We start from the raw sequence: 23,773 nt of genomic DNA, 5'->3' as shown, positions 1-23,773 counted from the left end.
TTTTAATAATTAGCTTCATATATATATATATGTGTATATTCTGAAAACTATAAATAATATTAATTAGCTACATATATAAACGTATATTTGAAAACCTATTATAAAATGTATATATTTACTTCTTGTTTTTTAGATTCTGCAATAATGAATGGGGTTTACTGGTCGGAAGCCTTAAATAAAGTATTTGTCGATAATTTTGAACGCGACCCTTCTTTGATATGGCAGTACTTTGGGAGTGCAAAAGGTTTCTTCAGACAGTATCCAGGTATGAATCAGCTGTTTCAGGAATTATCTTGTCAACCTGAATGGCAAAGTGGTGCAGTGGAATACAGCTTGGCTATAATTAGCCTGAGGCCTGTCTCTTGATGGCTTCTCGAGAGTGCTGAATGTGTTTGATTGACAAGCAGACCCTGTAGGAAGTGTGAAGACACTCATTGAAGAATGAGGCTTGCTCTGTACTCACCAGCTGTATAGAAAGCCCAGGGAAAGCTAATCGTATAAAAGATGTTGTCCTGAAGTTTAAAAAAAAAAAACATTTTCCTAATCTGTATTAACTTTTAGTAGTAGCATGTTTACTTCTCCCCTTATCTTTTCATTTGTAATTCACTTCCTCATCACAGTATACAGCAGCCTTCTCTTACATATCAGTCTGTACCTGTGTGAACAGGACAGCGTCACTGGCAAGGATGTTACTACCAGGAAGAGAGGTTCTGACCCAGAAGCTGCAAGTTAAAGCGCTAATGCGCCTGTTTAATAACAAGCACAGTACCAAACAACACATACAAAACCACATTAACAAAACAAAAAGCACACACACACACACACACACATTCCCCTGGCAGGGCTTTCACCCTGCCACAACCTATCGGAGAGTAGAGCCCCCCCCCCCCCCCCCCCATGCTTTCTTTGCAAGACAGAACAAGTCTTTTCCCATTTAGTGCCGCACTGCTGTTAAATGACACATAGGTTCAAAATGTCAGTACAAAGAGCATGGAGGGACTGTTATAGCTACAGAGTGCTGCTCTATAGTGCTGTTCCTTTTGACATATATTAGTCCAATTAAACCATGGAGGGAAGGAAGGACATTGAAAAGAAAACAGAAGCTAAAGTGAACTAGTGGATTTAGAATAGAACCTCAGCTGCTACACAGTTTTAATATCCCCTCTTGACACTATAGTTACATTGTGTCTCTGTAGAGACTCTGTAGTCATGCACTGTATGCTTCTTTAGAGCCACCAGGTGTTAAATTAAGCTTTTCCTTTTATTTCATTGTTTTCAAATATGTAGGTATAAAATGGAAGCCAGATGAACACGGAGTCATTGCTTTTGACTGCAGGAACAGAAAATGGTAAGAAAATACGCTTAACGTTTTTTTTTAAATACAATTATTTTACAAAACCTACTGAGTTTTCTTTCTTTTGTTAAGGTACATTCAGGCAGCCACTTCCCCAAAAGATGTGATAATTTTGGTTGACGTCAGTGGAAGTATGAAAGGACTGCGTTTAACAATAGCTAGGCAGACAGTTTCCTCAATCTTGGACACACTTGGAGATGATGACTTCTTCAATATAATTGCGGTGAGTATTATGTTATTTCATACCTTCGGTTTTAAAGGATCCCTTTTCCTCAGAGTTCACAGCCTACAATTTTCCAACCCAATAAATTCAATCTAACTTGTGTGGTGACTCCTGCTGGAATTTGCTGGGCTTGCTTTCCTGCTCTGCCTCTCTGTACCACGGTTAATAAAAATGGGAGGTTAGGAAACTTCACTTCAATCAATTTATTTATTTATTTATTTATTTATTTCACAGGGACAACATACAATTTTTAACAGTATTGCACCCATATTTAGCTATGTGGACAGGTGTATAGAAAGGAAGAAAATAAATAAACAAAAATGGGAAAAGAAAATAATACAAAATAAAGTAACATTTACAGAAAGGAGCAATTTGCAATTGACAAATCTCCTCAAACATAATGCAATTATTCACTCCAAACAGATACATAGTTATAATAACGAAAAGAAAACAGCTAAGATTCATAATACCAAAATAATTACCCTCCCACCACAGATTTTAATAATCGCAGTGCAACAATTTGCTAAAATCTACTAATATACCACAGTTAATAACATAAAGCGCCAATCCAATAAAATAGTATATTTACAATTAGGGATCACAGATTTGATTTTAACCATGCTTTTAGTTTAAAAGTGAAATCTTTAAATTCATGAGTACATTTAATGTTGTCTGGTAAAGAATTCCACCTTTAAGAGAAAATCCAGTTTGTGCAAATGTTGTACGTCACCTTGCCTCCATGCAGTTACCTTTAACAGCTGCCCTGTTAATTCTGTTTTTAATCATCTGAATAGAGTTTTATAAATTCCATTAATAGGGGAGGGGCAAGATCACGTTTATACAGACAGTACATTGGCTGAATGACAGATTCCCCTGCTTGTGACCAAGTGGTTATACAGTATGATAATTGGGATAAAATCATAGAATGCAAATATAATTTAGCAGCATTAGTGGATAGATTATTTCTAATATACCTAGAATTTGACAGATTCAATCTCACAGTTTCTATCACCTTTGTAATGTGTTTTTTGAATGTTAATTGAGAATCCATTATTATTCCTAAGTATTTAAAATCTGAAACTATATCAATAGTATTCCCTTGAATTTAAAATATCTAAATTATATTTAACTTACTTTGGTTTACTGTTATATTTGGGTTTGGGAGTGACTGGGCATTTCACAGAGCGGTACAGTATTTCAGATAGATGCAAAATATTCTGGGCTGGTCCACTGTGAATAGCTTTATGACTGGCTTCTTGAGTAAACTGAAGTCTGTGCAGAAATAATGATGAAGTAGGCATATGAGTTAATGCACTATTTTTTTATTTTTTTATTTTTTTTTAACTCTGGAGACCCGAGTTCAAATCCGGCACTGCTGGTTCATAATTGAAATTAGATTGGTCCCCTCAATGTAACTCTCAGTGGATGGCATGCAGTCCATCACAAAAACACCACATGAATCTGCACTTTGGCAAAACTGTCAGTCTCTGCAAGGAAAAGGCCTGTGGCTGACTGGCAAGGGGCAGGGTTGTGGCTCATTGACAAAGCTTTGTAAGGAAGTGCAGCTTTGGGTTCTTCATCAGCAGCTTCAAAATACTCAATCCACCCTGGTATAAAACATATTAGAAACTTAGTCAAGCAAACAAGCGTTCTTCAGCGTGGAGTACACCGAAGAAGACACAAGCTGAAATGTTTGTCTACTGCATTAATAATGGGACTTGTCCAGTACAGCATGAAGCATGGATGGAATGGATTTACTGCTTAACTTTCAGAGCGTATTAGGAATTCTTTAAATCTTTTTTGAATTACAACCCAGTTTCTATAAAATTATCCCGGGGCATGTATGTCATTGTTATCAGATCTCAGTGTAATAATGAACTGTTACATCTAAAGCTGTTTAGCTGTTTATAAATGTCCAACATATTCCTGTATTTATAATAAATCTAAATGAATCATTTTAATTGTATAGAAAAAAAACTGTGGTATCGAGATCCGAACTTAAGTTGTATCACTGATAGCAATCAGCAGCCTATAATGCAGTAATTCAATGTTTTTTTTTACTGAACCTACCCTTAATATTTGATTATATAAAATGACGGTACATAGTACTCATTTTATTAGTACCAATACTATATTTTAGTGGTGCAATTGTAGTGCAATGCAATACATTTTCATACCAGTATTTTAAATAAATATTTTAATTGCAGTGATGATATGTTCACAGCTGTCCAGGAATGTCAAAAAAAAAAAAAAAAAATATATATATATATATATATATATATATATATATATATATATATATATATATATATTAAGACATAATACAAAGCTTGTGAAAATAGGCATAATTTTCTAATTTACTTTAAAATATAATTCCTAGTCATGCATTAAATTAACAATATTATCTGAAAAAAGCAGGCCGCTGATTCTATTTAACTCTCAAATCTGAAATCTGCTCCAGCACAGTGGTGTAAGCCATGCAGAAAATGAACAAAATGATTATCGAAGTTAGAATTGTACAATTCATTTAATGCATTAACCAAATAGATTCCAACCATTTTCATTACGGCAGACAACACTGTGTGGTGGTATGCGTTGAACTGGCTGGTGAAATGCAATAATGCTGTGGAAACTGGAGAAGATCCTTTTTTATTTCCAAATGACAAAAAAAATAAAAGAAATAAAAATAAAAATAGGAAATTACTATGTTACAACCATGAAACATATGGCCACCTCGTTGCTTTATTCTTCATATTTCTGTCATTTTTTAATTATCCTTGCTAATTCATGCTCCCCAATTCCACAGCAGAAATTATTTCATTTGGATCAAAATGATATGTCACTTTCAGTTTGTTCGAGACAAAAGCTCTTTTCATTTCGGGAGCAATAATTTGTTTTCCTCTTATCAGACGCATCACATATTCCAGTTCATTGCCACGGTCACAAACCCGGGCAGCACACCGTAGTTTAATTTTTCCCTATTTGTCAAAACCCCAAACATCCTCTGCTCATATTGTGTTATCAGAGTCATCCATGCTATCTCATGTTTTCTCTGTAATAAGAGGAACTGTGTCTCACTCTTTTATATTACAGAGCTTGCTGGCTCTCTGGTTGAACTCTGCCCTTTCACGTTTAATATCCTTTTAACTGTGCTCTGCCTCGGTCGTTGTTTTGTCTTGCAAGTTGGATCTCTCCAGCAAGCAGAAAGCTGTCAGAAAGTAAATTAGGAAACTTCATTGTTACTTCATTGCTAATTGGTCACGCCCACTCTCCGCCCTGAAACTGCCTGTGTCTGTAACTGCCTGCTGTTTTCAGAAAACCAATGTGTAAAACATGATAAAAATGTAATTGATTGAGGAGCAATCCTGTTGAGTTTCCAATCTGGGAATTATGAAGATGCTAGCTTCAGGCAATAGAGATCACAGAGCATGGGGTGTCACTTGACCATACCTTCAGTTCATATTTGTGTTGTTTCCACCTCTGTTTTGAGATCTAAACTAGATCTAAATCTTTTTACTCATCTTTTTGAATTGTATTGATATTCACACGGTGTTGTCTTATGTTCTATTCAGACTAAGCTAGTACACTTATATTCATCATTATCGTAAACTTCTGTCTTTTGATTTCATCCACAGTACAATGAAGAACTTCATTACGTTGAGCCGTGCTTAAATGGAACATTGGTACAAGCTGACAGAACCAACAAAGATGTGAGTTCCAACCCAATCATTTCTCATTAGTAAAGTGCCATCATGGCTACAAAGAAAGCGATGTGGTTCCACACATTGGCTAGTAGAAGTGCCCCTTTACACCTGGTAATATTCAGCATTATGAGTTATGGGCTGTGGCTTTCAAAGGCAGCATAAGAAGAATCATTACATCAAAACACACTTTGCTAAACTCAGCTTAACAATAGTAAGAGGTTCAGCTGCCATTAGGGTTATCAATAATGTTATATAACTAGTAAACGTGTGAGCAAGCAGATGTAACATTTTACTCTGTTGTGTGTCTCTAACCCATTTGCTACTCATTCAATTTCAATATCTTATCATTCCTTCTGAATTAATCTTGTATTGCACAAATGCATAAATCTTTGAAAACGTTACTTTAAGTACTACGGTACATACACAACAAATATATTTATTCGAAGCAAGCACGTTTAGAGTCATCAAACGCATGTTCATGCAGTTCATAAGCAGTGGAGCAGTTCATGTTCATAAGCAGTGGAGCAGTGATGTTACAGCCAGACCTACAGTGCCAAGATCACAAAAAACCTGGACTTGACAAACTTCAAAAGGGGACGCACTACCCTTTTTTGTATTTCGGAATCCATGCTTGTGTGACGTCTTTAATTTAATCAGAAAGAACCTGTTCATACAGTGTAGCATACAGTTTGCAATGTTACTTGTCAGTGATTTTCCATCTCCATCAGCTGCAATACAGATGCCCAAAAGCCATTTTAAAAGCTTAAACTACTGTAAAAGTAGCACTAATAGAGGTATTGCTTCTTAATGAATGGGAACACATTCTAGGAGTGCCACACAGGGAGTTGCATAAAGGAGGGCTTCATTCTTTAGGCTAAAAATGGCAGAATGCAGCATTTCTGCAGCGATTCCTTAGTGAACATAATTTTGCCCTGAGGGAGACCATTAATAATGACAAATGGCATCCAAACCACCAAAGAAAGGCCGCTTTTGTTGAGTAGCCACCCTCTATTAATCAGCTGTACAAGCACTGCATTTATCTTTAAGTACTGCATGTTATTGCCTTTTTTGTTGTTTGTTGATAAAGAACCTGGCATCTTACCAAACTGGTTTTCATTACCCGCTAACAGTTATCAAGATGAAAAGTCCAATGCATTTCTAATTAACAAAGAAAGAAAAAAACATAGTGTAATGGAATACCTCTTTGTGGGTCTGAACAAACTTACTAAAATGTGAACCACACTGAAAACCTATCTATTTTCCCAGCATGCATCACTGTGAGGTCAAGGCTTCTCCAGCAGGCAGGCGAGCAATCAGTGTTCAGCAGGAGCTTTCATTAAGATCATCTTGCTGATAAACCAAGAGAACAGCTTCTCCTTGAAGACCCATCTTTGAATCCAGATTACGCTTTCACGAAAGTACAAATGTAAAACTGGAACCTGGTTATTGAAGTTAAAACTTGTTTAATTCCATCCGTATATACAGCAAACGCTGTTCTTAAACTCTTACTGTATGTACCAATGTCGCACTTACATTTTTACACAATCATAATGAAACTCTGTTAGGTCATTCTTTAGCAGTTACTGAGAGCATCAGAATCAGAAGATATAAGGAGATGCGGTAACACTTTGCATTGTGTCTCTAATTACTGTGCATTTACATAGTAGTTACTTAGTAAAAACATGTGTACTGCAATGTGGGTATGCATAGTACCAGTGTACTTAATGTGTACATCTTTTTACACGATATAACCCTAACTCTAACTCAAACCTACCCCTTACCCTTTTCTGATACAATTGTGAAGTTACATATATCATGCAAAAAGATTTACACATTAAGTACATTGTAACTATGCATAATAAAGTTGTGATTATGTGTAAGTACACATGTATTTACTAAGTAACTACTATGTAAATAAACATAAATTAGAGATACTTAATGTTAAAACACTATTGCGTTCTAAGCAGTTAAAGGAACAATGTGTTGAATTAAACTGATTCACACTTTCACTTCATTAGGGTTGAGAAATGCTGGTGAGCTGGCTTGGAAACTCTGGAAGTGTTATCTGCTTGCACACAGTGCGTTTAGAGAAATTGTTTTAGCCTGTAGCGCTGACAGGCTCTAATATTTTACATGCACTTACTAAAATAACAACGCTGCAAAAAAGATTACGCTACATTTTTAAATGAACCAAATGTTATGGGAATTTTTAGAACCCCAATTTAAAGAAGAAAACCACAACTGTGTTTTATGGAGATATTGCTAAATATAACAGGCAAGGAAATGAGATTTATAATTCAGATAGTTATGTTAATAGGGACTGTCGTCTGGGTTTGTAACTGTGTACGGTGGAACGTCGCATATCCCACCGTCACATAACCGCTCTGATCAATGAACCAAACTGCTTATCGGCTGTGGGCAATATCAAGAAAGAGCGCAAAGTAGAGTGAAAATACAGAAGCCATCAGTTGCAGGTCACTGTACATTTACTGTTTGTTTTGTATTTTATTTTATTTTTTAAAAGCTTTGCGTGGAGCTGGCTTATAGCAAACTGCATAGCAACACTGTGTATTTGTAGCCTAATTAATCTCGTTTACGTTTGCTTACTTTTAAACAAAAAATGTCCCCATGTTTAAAGCAGTTTGCGTGTTGTTTTTGTTCACTAACCTATTTATGGATGTATAAATGCTTTTTCTATAGATGTTCGCAAATCTGACTTTTTCACATATCCGCCTCTACCCCAGTCCACAGGGGGTTGGATATGCTATGTTGTACTGTACTACAAGAAAGGAATAAAATATTAATGATATAAAACAACAATGAGGTGACACTTCAGCCAGAAGTTCATTTTTCCCAGAAGTCAGAGCATCATCAGATAATAGAATCAGCAGTGCGGCACACAGGCGTACTGAAACATTATTACTTTGATCAGACGTGACAGCTCCTATCAGAAGGAATAGATACAAGGTAAAGAGCACGAGGCACACAGGGAAATGTATCATTAATTCAGCCATTTCTTCGGAACAACATCTGCTTATGGTAAAGCCTGGAGGCAGAAAACCATGTCATTTCAACTGATAGCACTCCTCAGATCTTCTTATTGTTAAACAGAGGGAGAGCTATGCTGGATCCATTTCCACACAAAGTTCTAGCACCTTCTATTGAGTGTACCAAGTATTGGCACCCTTATTATAACAAAACAAACTTGTATGTTTTATTTTCTTTCCTAAAATCTTATTGTAAAGGAATAAGCTACCATACTCCCATGAAATAACACCAGCTCCCTAGAGAAAGTCATCAGTACAGATTGGTAGTGGCTTGCCCATGCAGCCAGTACGATTCAACCATCAGGATCCTTTCTTACAGAAATGTAAACCGAGTGTGTAAAAGCCTGTGCTGTAGGCGGTTGTTTCTGGTTTGCATCATTATCAGGAAGAGATAGCGAGCTGTTCGCCGATTTGTCCTTTTGTGTCTTGCATTTGCTTTGTTTCAGCTTATTTGTGTGTCTTAATGTAACGCGCATTAGAGCTTGCAGCTAGCCCCCTCAAGGTTGGCTTTGTAGCATGCTGGCATGTGTCTGGGTAACGTCCTTCCTTCGATTTTTAAAAATGTTTTAATATTGCGGAGGCCAATGACGGGAACTGTATTCTCATTTAAATCAGTGGCTCTCCCCCCTCTCAGCTTATTTATATATTTTTCAACAAAGAGCCCTGAACAGTTAAACTCTACATACAATACAAAAGGATTTCATACAAACGTCCACCCAATGATCAGCTCGGTGTGGCACAACATAGACCTGGTTCCACAGGCATGAACACTATTCTTTTCATTGCGCAAATTTGGATCTAAATTCAGGATCCGTCTTTTGGAAACGGTCAGATTGGGGTTGAGAGGAGTGAAGAAGCAGGGTCACATGGCACTGCCCTCCAGAGCTCAGTGCAGTCTTCTGTCCCAGGAGCAGTCATTGACACACGTGGGATGTTCCTGCCAGCCTGTACCACCAGGAGTGGCTCCAGGCGTTGGCTCAAGCAATGTAGAAATCAAACCATTAACCTCTTACCTACTGGTACAATAAAAAAGTGGTCCTCTCTTATTAAAATAACAAGAGGTGCACATTATACAGTACATGCACAGGATACACTTTATATTCTAAATATTAGAGTGGTTTCAAAATAGATTGGATAACTGATGATTTGATGTAGTTCAAAACAGCCTGGTTGTTTTTAATTGATTTTGCAGTTATAGGGTATTTATTTAAAAGTACAAGGGTTGAAATTGACTGAAACATAAATTGAAAAAAAAAACATAATTTCTGTGTAATATCCTGCGGGTACCTGAAGTCTGAATTTTTTTACATTCCTATTAACAAAGAAAAGAATAAATAGCAATAATAATAATAATCATAGTAATAGTAATAAAATAAAACCAAATTCTGTTTAAAAAAATCAAGACGAAGTTCTGTATCTGTAATACTTTCAGGTTTATTTAGATAAGCACTTTCTTTTTTTGCCTCTTGCCATTTTTTAATTATGAGCAGCATAAACCAGACCTATTGAGTCACTATGAACATTAAACTACATTAATTGTTTTAGAAAGCTTGTGTCAAACAAAAAAAAGCATGTGTCTGTAACTTCCTGAAGGGTTGTCCTTTGTCCACTTTTACTTGTAAAATTGAAATGAAAAACAAACAGGATTGTGCAATCTGTTGTTCATATTCCACTGTTTCGGGATGTGGGTTTTAATGTATTGATTTTGTTTTATATTGAATATTTAATGGGGTTGTTTACTCAGATGGTAATGTAATTATCTCATTTTACATACTAACCTTTAATTTCCTCTTTCTGTTGACCTGAATACAATGGGATTGTTCATTTAGATTTTCAGGCAATTACCGGTTTACATTTCAGTTCCATCCTTTGTCAATTTATAATGCACAATATAATTTCAGATTTTTTTAATGTACCTTTTCTATCTTTTTTTTCCGTGCAGCATTTTAGAGAACATCTTGACAAGCTTTTTGCCAAAGGAATCGGAATGCTCAACATTGCTTTGACTGAGGCTTTCACTCTTCTTAACGATGTAAGTAAACTTCAGCCACTATTGGAAAGCTAAGCCCAATGGGTTTTCACTCTTCCCCGTTGATTCGAAGTGCCCAAAGGATAAGTCATGTGAAATGATTGGAAGACCAAGAGGGTCATCATAAGCTCTGCTGTGGCCTCCTCAATCTTGGTGACATACTCTTTTTAATCACTGAGCTTCATGCAGCACCTTTCAATGGCGTGCCAGTGTATTGCCAGAATCTTTACACTGGCAAAGAAATCCAAAACATTTACTCATTTGTCGGATCTACTGTAAAGTAAGTAAGATGACAAATATTGGTATTCTGCAGAGACAACACTGCAAAATAAAAACTGTTTTCATGCTCCCTGTCCTATTCAGCCCAGGGTCTTTCGCCTGGTTTTCTGTGTGCCAGAGCCAACTTCCGTCTTCCTCCAGGGTTTGTGCAGATGGTGTGTGCTGGGGAATCTGTTTGCTTCTGACTCCAGACATCATAATGTTTTTTAAGGACAAAAAACAAAAAACAAGTACTGTGAAAATCACATATAAATGAAACTAATATGTTTTGTAATAACTAATTTTAAGATTTCCACCGAACGTGATGATAATATGCTTAATGATACAAATATGTCTGTAATTTTACCTTACACAGTAAGATACTGTATTTTTCAGTCATATTTTGCGTTTTATGTATTTACAGTGTCTTTTTGACAGCTATAAGTATTCATGTTTTTAAAGGAAGTAAGAAAAAGGAAAATCCCAAGCATGTTAAATCTCTTCCTAAGGCTGTGAATGACATGCTGCACAGGAATCTCATTGCCACGAGATGACTTATTTTATTATAGTTCATTATAAGATCCTTGTCATTGGTATTACCATTTCATTGCCCTCGCTACTTCATAGAGAGACGGAGAATTTCAGATGGTTATTAGATATTAAGAATTCTTATGTGCTAATGATTTATTTGCAAATGCAACAGATCATACTGTCCACCGGGAGCTTAATCCCAGTTGCCAAGGTTTATCAGATATTATTTGGGCTGAAAATGTTTTCAGAATATTATTTTGGATGCTGAAGATTTTTAATGTTGATATTTCATGTTGATAATGCCAATGCATGTCTTTTATTAGTTTCATGGTTATGCACAATTTTAATGGGATCCCCCCCCCCCTTGCATTATTAACTGTAGAAATGCTAATACTTCCATAACTGTTTTGAATAAGCAGGACCCCTCAGTCTGATATTAGAAATTAACATACTGTAGTTGACAAACATGTGCCTGAGAATGAGTCTCGGCACTTCAACTCTATATACGTTTTAGTCATTAAGATCAGATAACGTGATGCAAATGTATTTAATTTTATAAAGAAATGGTTGATTGATTAAAGGGCCATTGACATTAGACAACAAACAAATAATGCACCTGCACAAATCTTTTAACCATTGCGTTTGTTATCTTAAAATTTCAGTTTATTTTTTAACGTGGAGGGCACCGGGCACCAACTGTGTTTACCATGTGTTTGTTGTTTTTCTTTCTAAATAAAGGGGTGGGGTGGGGGACCATCGTGTAATGGACAGCAGCCGTTACAGATTCTGTCATGTCCCCTGTTGTGATAGAAGATGAGGTTAAAAGCTTTAACACCAATACTGCAGGCGAACCTGGCTCTTTTGCACTGTGGTTAAGACTCTCTCTTCCGGGTGCGCAGGGTTTCCGTTTTGCACCCGGCCTCTCCCCTGTTACACTTGGATTTGAGGAATATTTATTTGGAGATGGAGATTTGCGAGCGCTTCTGATTTTTTAATTGACCCTCACCGCTGCAGGAAGACTCTCAGGGTTCGTGTGGCACATCTACTGCAGTGGCAGCTCTTAGAATTATTTCACTTTGGGCCATTGTTAACCTGTCTGCTTCAAAAGAGAGATACTGTACTGCAACAAAGACATACTCGTGCTTTTTAAACAGCCTCGGACATGCTTCTTATTCTAGTATGCTTAAATCTGCCAGCTGTTTGGGCAGGTTTTTTTGACAAGTAGAATGAAGATTTTTTTTTCATGGGTTCATGTTGAGGTTTACCCAGGAGTTAAAACATCTTTCATAATAGAGACCTGGCAAAGATAGCAATAATACAAATCCTAACAAACACATTATCCCAGGAAAGTGTCAGACACATCAACCATCAACAATGTACATGCAGACATATACACATGACAATCTCAACATGTGCTAAAACTGCAAGCTCAATGAAAGCGATTCTGCGTTGTGCTCTCTCTACCTGTGACCTGTGAGGTGTCCTCTGCATTCACACAAGGGTTATGGAAGTCAAGGTTATAGGCTTACTGAAAGTCAGTTTGGTTCTGCATGATATCCACTTTATGTTAAAGTTATAGTCCCAGCCTTCTCCATTTAAAGTCCCTCCCTCGAGTTATCCTCAAAGAATTTGCTTGTACTCCCATTCCTATCACACCCCAACAGCAGTGTCTATTTCCACAGGCTTATATCAGTATTTATATTGTCTTTACATTGTCTTTTTAATTATGTTTGCTAAGGTCAATACATCTGGGGAGAAACATAGAATAATATAGAGTTGAAGGCTGGTGTTATTTTGTTATTTGCTTCAGCCATTGTTTCATTATCAGTTTCTATTCAGTGTTATAAATGGAAGGAGGGCTGTTTTCATTATGCACACATTTCATTACAGAGAACTTGATGGGGAAAGTTCTCATTTCTTTTTAAACAAAACTGCAGCAGTATATATGAAGCTTATCTCCTAAGAGGCATTATAGTAATTAACTGATTCATTGACCTGTGACAAACTGAATGTTGGACGCACACTGTTTCCAAACATTATCACCTAAAAGTCTGTTGCATATTTCATTGCTCACAAAGGGGAACAGTAACTACAGAGCAGTTTTCTTCAGCACATCAGTGTGATTATTCAGATTTGTGCTGATCACCAGTGAATGCATATGTTTTTTTTGATTGTGGTCCAAGACAAAGGCAAATTGATATGAGTCGTCTGATTTTTCTAGCATAGGATATTATGAGCTAGCTGAGTTATCAACATAAATGTATCAATATAATAATGAATGCATTGATTAATGATCTACATAATAATTAATTAAATGGTTGATTTGATTGAATGATTGGCTGGTTAATTACATTTATATTGTCACCTCTTGGATGTTACTTATTAGAATATTCATTAATGTATTAACTACAGAACAACTATTAATTATGTAAACCGTTTAAAATGATAAAATAGAGCACATAGGAGTGTTCTTTTAAAAATAGCTGCCTCATTTGCCTCATTGTCACTTTTCAGGGTGTACAGTACTTTGGTAGGTTTTTTTCTCGCTCATGTGACTCGTGGTGTGGAGGTCTCTGGCTTCTTGTTTTCCTCTTGTATTGTAGCATTGCAGGGCAAGTTTACACAAGACTTACTGTGTGGTTGCGGAAATCAGAACAAAGTAAACTTGAACAGTATCCCACGGCAACTGATGAAAGGTTCATCACTAAGACATTCTGTGTTTCTCCTCCTTTCCTGTTCCTGTCTGTAGTATAATCGAACCGGTCAAGGCAGTATCTGCAGCCAGGCCATCATGCTGATCACAGACGGAGCAGTGGACACCTACGATGCAGTGTTTGCAAAATACAATTGGCCAGACAGAAAGGTACGTTTACTGTCTTCTAGTAAGTTACATTAATAAAAAAAGAGAAAACGTCAATACAGATTAAACCGCTTAAATACCCAATGGGGTTGATTTATTTTTAACTCCTGTTCCATTTAAATACTTTTCCTCAGGGCCTCTTAAGCCCAGAAGCATGTTTTTGAATTCCCCTTGGGGTGGGGACGGCCTTACCTGCATGACAACGTTTTAAAGAGAAGGTCTAATAAACGTTGACAGCATCCTGAATAAGAAAGGCACCAGAACCCTGACTTTCACCCTTCTCCTTCAGTTCCTCTGTCTTTCAGGATGCCGTGAAATAGCATTATAAAAGTGCTGAGGCTGTATGGAGCAAATTGAATGTCTCAGCTAAACTAATGCCTGGTTGGAATTCAATTGGAGGGTTGTTGGGTATCTTTAGCACGTATGCTATTGTTGCAGCTATTGTGTGCGCCAGCGTTATCTATGGAAAATGTTTTTTTCTGACTTTGTGTGGAGCAGCATACTTTAAGAGCTGATGTACCGTTTGCGGCTGGCTTCAGTAGCATGCTAAAAGATTATTTGACGAGGCTGAACATAAGACTTTATTTGTTTATTTAGCAGATGCCTTTATCCAAGGCGACTTACAGAGACTAGGGTGTGTGAACTATGCATCAGCTGCAGAGTCACTTACAATGACATCTCACCCGAAAGATGGAGCACAAGGAGATTAAGTGACTTGCTCAGGGTCACTCAATGAGTCAGTGGCTGAGGTGGGATTTGAACCGGGGACCTCCTGATTACAAGTCCTTTTCTTTAACCACTGGACCACACAGACTTGCTTGATTGTGCCACAAGAAGATATAACAGTGTCCATGGAACTGTTTATTTTTGTCATTGTTGATTTATGTATTTATTTATTTTTACAATTTGCTAAAATACTGCAGTGGACTGGCAAAGAAACCCAGAGTGCATTAGTTGTTTACGTTATGTCTAGTAAACCTCCTGTCAACTAGGGACGTTCCCCTAAAATCTAAACAAGCTTGTGAAAGCTAAAGATAATATGTATAAAGGAAAATAGACGGATACATACTAAACATACTGTAAATAAAGAAAAAAAACTTAAAATTGTGAGATTATCAGAACCTTTTTATTTAAACCGCTTTGTGTCCCATTTATCTCTCATTTCAACACCCTCTGGGAGTGTTAACAAAATGAATATCTCTCCTTTGGAGTTTAATTAATAAACCTGTCGAAACATTTGACTGAGCAGCTACAGCTGATGATAGATCTCCTCCTGGAGACAGTGTGTATTCCTTTCAGAGTTCATAGGCCTTATAGAACGCTTATGTCTCATTATGTCTCAACAGCAGTTTATGCCCTAATAAATCAGGGGCGCTTTGCAGAGAAGCTCCTGACAGTAATGAATCCTTCTGTTGGCGTTTCCACTTCACATACACGGATAATGAAGCAAAACTGCCCCATCTGGCCACTCCGAGAGAGTGGAGACGCAGTGGGGAAGCTTGTTTTCTCAAGCATGACAAAGGTCATTGTATGTAGCCGTCCTGAGCGATAGCAGCAAGCGTTGTGAATGACAATGTCGAATGAAGCCGTTTATGAGCTTTTATCATTGTAATTACCTTTATTAGTCCTGCCGTCAGTCCCTTGTTGTTTGTTTTTTTTCTTGGACTGTTTGCTGGCAATGTTTTACTGCAGCAGTGAGTTTGTGACAGTGTTTTCGTGATTTAGCTTTGAAAATTTTAAAATTATACCCAGGATTATTTATAAAAAAAACAAACAAAAAAAACATTTTACAAAAAAATCACCATGTTTCTTTCACGTGTTCAATGCTATGACATACATCATATTTCAAATAAATTATGAAAGCCCTTCATGTTTTCTACCATAAAGTGAATCCACATTACCTTAATAATGAATCGAAGGTTTTTAGCATAGCATTTAGCAAATGCTTTTATATTATTCTGTCATATCAAAATCGTTTAAGAATTTGCAAAATCCCCAGCATGTCCTTCAGTAGTCTGCTGAACTATGGTTTATTTCAAAATTATATATATATATATATATATATATATATATATATATATATATATCAGGCTTGTAATGCTTGAAATTAGCATTTAACCCTATGTAAAGTCTGTGAAACTAAACACTGATAGACCTGCTTTTAGAGTGGTGTGTGTTCCTGTTGCTCCAGTCTGTTCTCCCCTTTGTGCTTTCCCCTGAGCTCTGATGCACACCCCTGTGCCGGCCGTGTCCTCTCCCTGTCAGCATCTATTCATTCAGGCTCCCTGTCATTTGCTGTTCTTCCTTCCCACTCGGGGGGAACCCGCTAGCTCTTTCACTGAGGCAATATACCAAGCCATTGTGCTTTGCAACCGGGAACCGCCTTTGCTATCAACAACTGAGCAGAATTATGCTTATTTTGGTTGATTATAGAAGGGTGTTTAATACTAGTGTTTGCAGGCCTTGTTTATTGTAATTGTTGTTGTTGTTGTTGTTGTTGTTGTTGTTGTTGTTGTTTTTTTCTGTTTATTCATTCTTTCATTCAATACAACATAAACACCCTTTCCTTTACATTTAAATTACAGTGCTATCCAAACAGTAAGCAAAGGCCATTTTTTTTTGTAAATTAGCGAAATGAATGTGTTTGAAGGGTAGAATGATACAATCCCTTACCCCTGCTTTGTTCAAGAAAACATATGAAATCAAGTGGGGAGATGCATAACGCTTGTCCATGTTGATAATGTGGACATTAATATTGTTCTCCTTGTTTAAAACGACATAGTGTGCACTAAAGTATAAGGCAGTGTTTTAGAGAGAGAGAAAAAAAAAGATCTCAAGCATAAAAACAGTTCAACTTCTTCTCTTGAGGGGATTTTGGAGAATATTGAAATGTAAATGGGCATCTCGGCAGCTGTGCTCCTCCAAGCACATTCCCAGCAACATCTGGGTTACTCAGCACTGTGTTTGGCAGCTTTGGTTTCCCCTGGGCCAGGAGGGGCAGCTGGAACAGCTCAAGCTCTCATTCATTTGGCAGAATCATTACCTTGGATTCGGACAACAGGAGTGTTCTGGATGGTGTTTTACAAAGGGATGCAAAACTGGGGCAGAAGCAATTGTCCCCTTTCCCAAGGGGGGCGGCGCTTCTAATAAGCTAGTTACGGAAATTCTAGAATTTGCAATTTGAAGAGTCTAATTAGAACCCCTGATTCCTCTCTTAGAAACAGAATATTGATGCAGGTTAATATTAAGCCTCCAGAGTCTCTTTTTTTTCTAATTAATTTGCCGGCAGTTTGGAGCTAATTAGCATTGTCTATGAAGTATTTATCCATTCTTTATTTAACTGCAGGAATATATACATATTGCGAGGATGTTAACAAAGAAAGATTTAAAAGCATGTTTGGTTATGGAAAGAGATTGCAACGTATGTACTTGATTCTCAGTTAATATGCTGCAGATCATAATGTGGTAGCTGTTAGCAACAGCTGTTTAATTCTGTAGTTATATTTTAATAATATTATTTAGTATCATGGAATTTAATACTGATATCTCCAAGGGATACAGCTATACAAACAAATGCATCACTTCTATTTTCACAAACTGTGTGGGTTATATTCCACAGTATCAGAAATGGGATGTTTTTCCACACACGCCTAAAAAAATAAAGGACGTTCATCCCTCTACCTGTACTATGGTGCTTTTGGATACGTCCATCCCATCTAAACGTATAGACACACTGTGGTATTTCTGCACCGAAGGTTTGAGAATTGAAATCATATCTGAATCACACTATAATCACCAGAACATTAGTTTTCATGTGCCGAGCCTTTTAATTAAAGCTGCTTTAGTTTACAGCATCATTTTCCACATTTCAAATTCAATTAATTTTCCATTTGCTTTACACAGTAGTTACATAGGAGCATTTGCGATAAAATGCAAAATTGGACTGTTCCAACCCTGACTGTTGATTTAAAGGAGTTATAACCAGTTTTAAAATCTTATTAGCACTAGCAATATTATCACTGGTCCTTTGGTTATTTTCATGTACTTATTTGCAAAACATACTCAGCACAATCAAAGTGTTACCAGTAATACTGTTCATAAAACAAAGAGGTTTAGTCAAACTTGCGTGAGTGTACTCTGAAGAAATATAAGCTGTTCCATTTACAGTTTCTGTTTTTGTTTTGGCATAATGGCATGCCGGCTGTCTTTTGACGGATGGTTTTTAAAAAACAAAAAATTTCCAGCTTGTTTTTCAGGGTTAATGTGGTTTTTGAAGAAGGGTTTCAGATAGTATCACCACAATTATTATTATTTTACAGGGTAGAATACGCAAATATGAAATAATTTCTCATTTATCAGCACACACAGGCAAGGATAAATACATGGCCTTATCCAACATCTCCAAAGCCATAATACTGCAGATTCAGAAGTTTTAAAACTTCAGGACAAGATATTACCCCTAACACACTCATGATTATTGTACAATGAGAAATAAATACAGGGTGCTTTGAGTGTATGAGGAGAATAAATCCAACACAAATGTTTTTATACCAGCATGGAAGGCGATTATGTTCAAGTACACCTTATAGCTATAATATATCAAGCCTGATTTTAACATAGTCAATGAATCGACTTAGCAACGGGTCAGTGCTATTATCGCAGGATAATGTAATTTTGGTATCCCAGTGAAATTTAATGGCAGAGATTCCACTTGTCATTCCCCCTTCGGTCACAATTTTTTAAACTACATTTTTAGAAACGGTTTGTGTGAACTCTATGGAGTTTGAGAAGTTTCCCTGCCATAACTTTGAAAAAAAATAGAAAATAGAAACATAGGAAACTTAATAACATCCAATTATACACACAGTGACTGAAGGGAATATACTAGTAAATACATGTAAGCCAGTTGTCTCCGCTTTCTCCTTTTTGTTGGGGCATGTTCTCCATCACTAAGCAATAGCACTGAGACTAGAGCATCCTGAGGCCTGGGTTTACAATTATCATGCACAATCAATTCTGAAAATGAATTTCTGCTTCATTTAAGTTAGGGGTGTTTCTTCAAGTATAGAAGCTTTGCAAAAAAATGCAGGTGATGGATACAGAAATGAATGAAATAACATGTCTGGCATGGAAATCGGAGGTACTGCATGCAATATTGACCTTCTTGCTGACTCGTGCAAAACCATTGCTTAAATAACCCCAAAATAGCTATTTTTCTTACAGGCGAAAAAAAAACCCAACAATTTTGGAACCTTTTAAAAAATAAAACTGTCAGACCGTGTCTAATTCTGATGCATTAGATCCATGTGTTTGAATTCCATTACTTAAAGCTGTAATGTGTTTTCTTTTCTGTGTGTTCTGTGTTCCTTTTTTGTCATTCTCTTTTCATGTTTCTTTTTAAAACGAGGTATTTTAGCTGATTATTTACATACTTCACATAAAATTGACTAAAAGCCACTGGCTGACCCCCTTGTGACTGTGTATTATTAAGGTAGTCGGAAAAGGGTAATAATGTATTTCTATCAGTTCTCTCCCCTCATCTAATGCAGAAATCTGTTTTTTAACTTTTTTTCTGTAGTGGTTTGTCCTTCCCAATTATTGGATTTCTCCCTTCCACATTCACTAATATAGGAAATAAATTGTCCTTCAATTTAAAACTTAATTGTGGGCAATTTAATTTCTTATGTCAGTGATGGTGCAAGTGTGATAATTGAAAAACCGTTGTAAAAAAAAACAGAGCAATTTTTTTTTTTTTTTTAAAAAGGAAGAATTCTGGGTCCACTGCATATAGAGGTGTTGTTACATGAAACAGCTGTTTTTTTCGTGCATTGCTCTTTTCTACAGAACATAAAAGATTATTGTACAGCACACATTTTACAATGAACCTCATTCTGCACAATGATTATGCTCTTAGGTTTGTGGGTTCTGGGAGTTTAATGCATGGTTAGACGAGGTCTAAAAGACATGTTGTGCATTGCTATAAAAAACAAACATGCTATTGTTTCTAAACCATTAGTACAGAGTATTAAAAAACATTTACAGTAACAGTAAATCATACTCTGTACTAGCAACAGTTCATATTAAAATACATGCAAATAAAGAAAAGGATCATTGCTGTTTCTAATAATAATAATAATAATAATAATAATAATAATTGTACTCGTCAGGACAGTTTTACAGTCGTAATAAACTATGAGTCTGTCAAGACACATTATTTAAGATTCATTTAAAGTCTTGTTTTTGTTTTTCTTCTCTTCAGGTTCGCATATTTGCCTATTTAATTGGACGTGAGACTGCCTTTGCTGATAACCTGAAATGGATGGCCTGTGCTAATAAAGGTCTGTATTTTAAATGACTAATTCACGAATATAAATGGTGGACGAAAGACAAAGAGGTGGTGCAGCTGACATTTCTGTCATCTCTGTAACAATGATTATTGTATAGAGATTCTGTTAACACTTTACATTGTGTCTCTAATACTGTGTCTTTACATAGCAGTTACTGTGTAACTAAATGTGTGCTTACACATCATTGCAGTGTTATTATGCATCGCTACAATGCACGTAATGTGTCCTCTTTTTTGCACTATATAACTGTAAACCCGACTCTTCTGATACAATTGTGTGCTTACATTTGTGGTGCAAAAAAATGTACACATTAAGTGCATTGTAAGTATTTCTAATAATTATGTGTAAGTATTTGCTAAGTAATTACAATGTAAATAAACGGAAATTGCCCCCCTTGGTTCATAAAGGACATTAAGCCTTATAAACAGTAACTTGGCAGAAACAGCAATAGACAAGTATACAAAGCACACAGTACAGTATTATAGAGGTATTAGATATTGTAATGCAGATGGTATAAATATTCTAATGTTTGGTGGTATTGATAATGCACAGTGCCATGTCTACTCCAAAGGTCTTGCAGTACCCCAATCATTGCTTGCGGTAGAGCCTGTTAGCACTTCAGTGGTATCACCGAGGCAAACCGACACCAACTATTCTAGCTTGCTCTTAAATGGGCAATAAAACATACAGCCTGAGATTTGAAAATGTTTCAGTGTTGTTTAATGTTGTTGTACTCCTAAGATACAGTTTGAATGGGGGCAAAATATATATTATTTGGTCCAATAATAAGAAACATAAGGTGTTTTTATTATTATTATTATTATTATTATTATTATTATTATTATTATTATTATTATTATGGGGTGAAGATTGGAGCTCGGTAGCATACCAGCAATTTTTTTTATTTATTTTTTATTTTATTTTTTTTACTTCAGCCTTACACACATGGTATAAATGGCTCTTTATTTTTGTCGCACCTCCCCCCTCGGCTCAGCCCAGATCTGTACTGGAGAAATTACCAGCAACACTCCGGGAGAACAGTAAAGGGCGAGCAAGGCTGATCTGGGGATTGGCTGAATAAGTGTGCCACAGTTTAAGCTGTGCATGGGTGGGCCGAAGCATAGTGCTGTCACTGAGGTCAATGGCCCTAAAATCAATTTTCCTTGCTGTGATTTTCCCCATGGATGCACAGTACTGATGGAGGCAGTTTGCAGTGTTTCCAGCTGACTGCATTCTGGACAGCAAAGTCCTTGCCTGGAAAATGGATCACAGGGGAATTTCAGCTGCCTTTTTCAGAGCCTTTAAATTGCAGATAAAAAAAAAAAATATATATATAAACTTGCTGGGACATAGCCTGAGGGAGGGTTATTTTAAACTAACAGTATCCTGGATGTCAGTGAAAGCCAAAACAAAATGTATACCTCAGCACAACTCTTTGAAACTCATTCTTGATAAGCTTGCAGGGATGGATACACTCGACTTACACTCCGGTTTAGGTATATTACTGAAGTGACCAGATGCCAGAGGTTGAACAATCAGGCCTCTGGTAAATCTGCTGTGAACTGATCACATGTATTGCAGCTTGAATAAATTACACTGGAGCGTGTAGGTTTACTAATAGGAGTGGTTCACACAGTACAAGGGAGGCGCAGTACATCCAGTTCCTGGCTCCTGATCGTTTTAATAATATACTTTAATTGAGGGTAGTTCTGAAACCCAGGACTGGTTACAAGGCCTTCAAGACATGAGCGTGTTCTCTTTGAAATGGCTGTGGCAGTTATACATGCTGTAGATGTACAATACATTTTCTGTTAATTCTTCCATTTCAGGATATTTCACACAGATCTCCACGTTAGCGGACGTGCAAGAAAATGTGATGGAGTACCTCCATGTCCTCAGCAGGCCCAAAGTCATCGACCAGGAACATGACACTATATGGACAGAGGCATACATTGACAGTACAGTAAGTGTTTAAATTTCTGCTCTCTGAAACAAAACTTGCGGGTGCAACATATGGAAGCAGTATCATTTTGTTTTTAGTGTGGGTTTATGGGATGCAAAGAATGAACCTCACTAATATGGGATCTGTCGGCATTTGTAGATGTAGCTGCAGTTTCTAACTTGCTCTCTAACTCATTTTTGATCTATAAAATGTGAATCAAGTATGTATAAAGTATACCTTGTGGGGTGGAGGTGAAGTTGTGTGGTTTGTGACCCAACAAAGCTGGTAACCGCGTTGTTCTGATTATGAAAAATATTCTAAGGGAAATTTATGTACTCAACCACCTTGTTTAGAGAAATGTTGTAACATGTACCCCGAAATGGAGATGGAGCATACCACAAAAATATCCTTTTGAATCTTAACAGTGGAACATCTTTGTCATCTAACAAATATATATATATATATATATATACACATTTCTTTTAAAAGTGTAGTTTTCTCATAGACTTACCTTAATAGGACAGCAGTTTCGTTTTGTGATTGGTGTCCAGATTTGACAGCCTGGTTTATAAATATCAGTGGGAACCCACTTTTAAAAAAAAAATAAAAAAATAAAAATGAACACGTGTTATCTTTAAAAAAAAACCAAACAAAAACATTTCAAATACATAAAATAAATACAACAAAACTACCCCCTGAGCCACTTGTTTTGCTTTTGGTATCAGGAATATGTGCAGCGGCTCCAGTCTGAACATGTGAAGGTTAGGTCATCATTGAAAAGGAGAACTGGTTCTCAACTGACTTGGCTGCTTAAATAAAGGATTGATGAAGCATTAAACCAGTTCTAGGCATGTGCTGTAGAGAGTGACGTTACTGGGGTGAAAATCATTTACTATTAATATGCTGTATAGAGATTGGACAGAAGTTTAGCACAGTATTTTTGCACTTTTCCCATGCTTTTCCCATGGTTATACCGTGCATTTACCATAGTTTAACTGGGTTTGCCATGTTTTTTAATATGCCTTACTGTACCGCTCTGTGCTTTACAATGCTTACCTATGCTTTAACATGCTTCCGCTGTGCTTTAATACACATTGCTATGCTTTTACTATGGGACACTTTTATAAGGGTATAGCTGGGGAAGAGAATAGTGGAAAGGAAAGTCAAAAGCCATGAGAAATAGTTGAGAATTGCCTTTAGGTTACCCATTATGTATTTTCAGTCACCTTGTACACACTCAGTAACATCTGCATTCCCACACAAGTGCAATGCATGGTAAACTGTTACATAATAATAGCGCAATTGAAGCCGCAGTAACCAAACCATTGTGTTGAGGATGCTTTTAAGCAAGGAAGTGCACTTGGCTGTCAGGGATGTGGAACGGAGGATGCCATCTGCATTGTATGGCACTGATAAAACCCATTGTTTGGACCCCTCTCTCAGCAGATGGGTTCATTACATTTAATAGCCCCCTGAGC

General features: G+C 36.7%; 1 protein-coding gene across 2 annotated transcripts in view; it reads left to right on the top strand.

Annotated features, from left to right (window-relative positions):
* Positions 1 to 23,773, top strand: part of LOC117412410 (voltage-dependent calcium channel subunit alpha-2/delta-3-like) — a 138,912-nt gene that overhangs the window by 60,126 nt on the left and 55,013 nt on the right. For both annotated transcript variants that reach the window (XM_058988400.1, XM_058988401.1), the window contains exons 6-13: positions 134 to 265; positions 1,288 to 1,348; positions 1,427 to 1,577; positions 5,213 to 5,287; positions 10,271 to 10,360; positions 13,896 to 14,009; positions 20,266 to 20,344; positions 22,183 to 22,316. In XM_058988400.1, the coding sequence (XP_058844383.1) occupies positions 134 to 265; positions 1,288 to 1,348; positions 1,427 to 1,577; positions 5,213 to 5,287; positions 10,271 to 10,360; positions 13,896 to 14,009; positions 20,266 to 20,344; positions 22,183 to 22,316 (836 nt within the window). The remainder of the gene's footprint in view (positions 1 to 133; positions 266 to 1,287; positions 1,349 to 1,426; positions 1,578 to 5,212; positions 5,288 to 10,270; positions 10,361 to 13,895; positions 14,010 to 20,265; positions 20,345 to 22,182; positions 22,317 to 23,773) is intronic.

The sequence above is a fragment of the Acipenser ruthenus genome, chromosome 16 (assembly GCF_902713425.1).
Source record: "Acipenser ruthenus chromosome 16, fAciRut3.2 maternal haplotype, whole genome shotgun sequence".
Taxonomy (NCBI): domain Eukaryota; kingdom Metazoa; phylum Chordata; class Actinopteri; order Acipenseriformes; family Acipenseridae; genus Acipenser; species Acipenser ruthenus.
The sequence above is the reverse complement of the archived record's forward strand: the minus strand, read 5'-3'. Positions and strand labels throughout refer to the sequence as shown.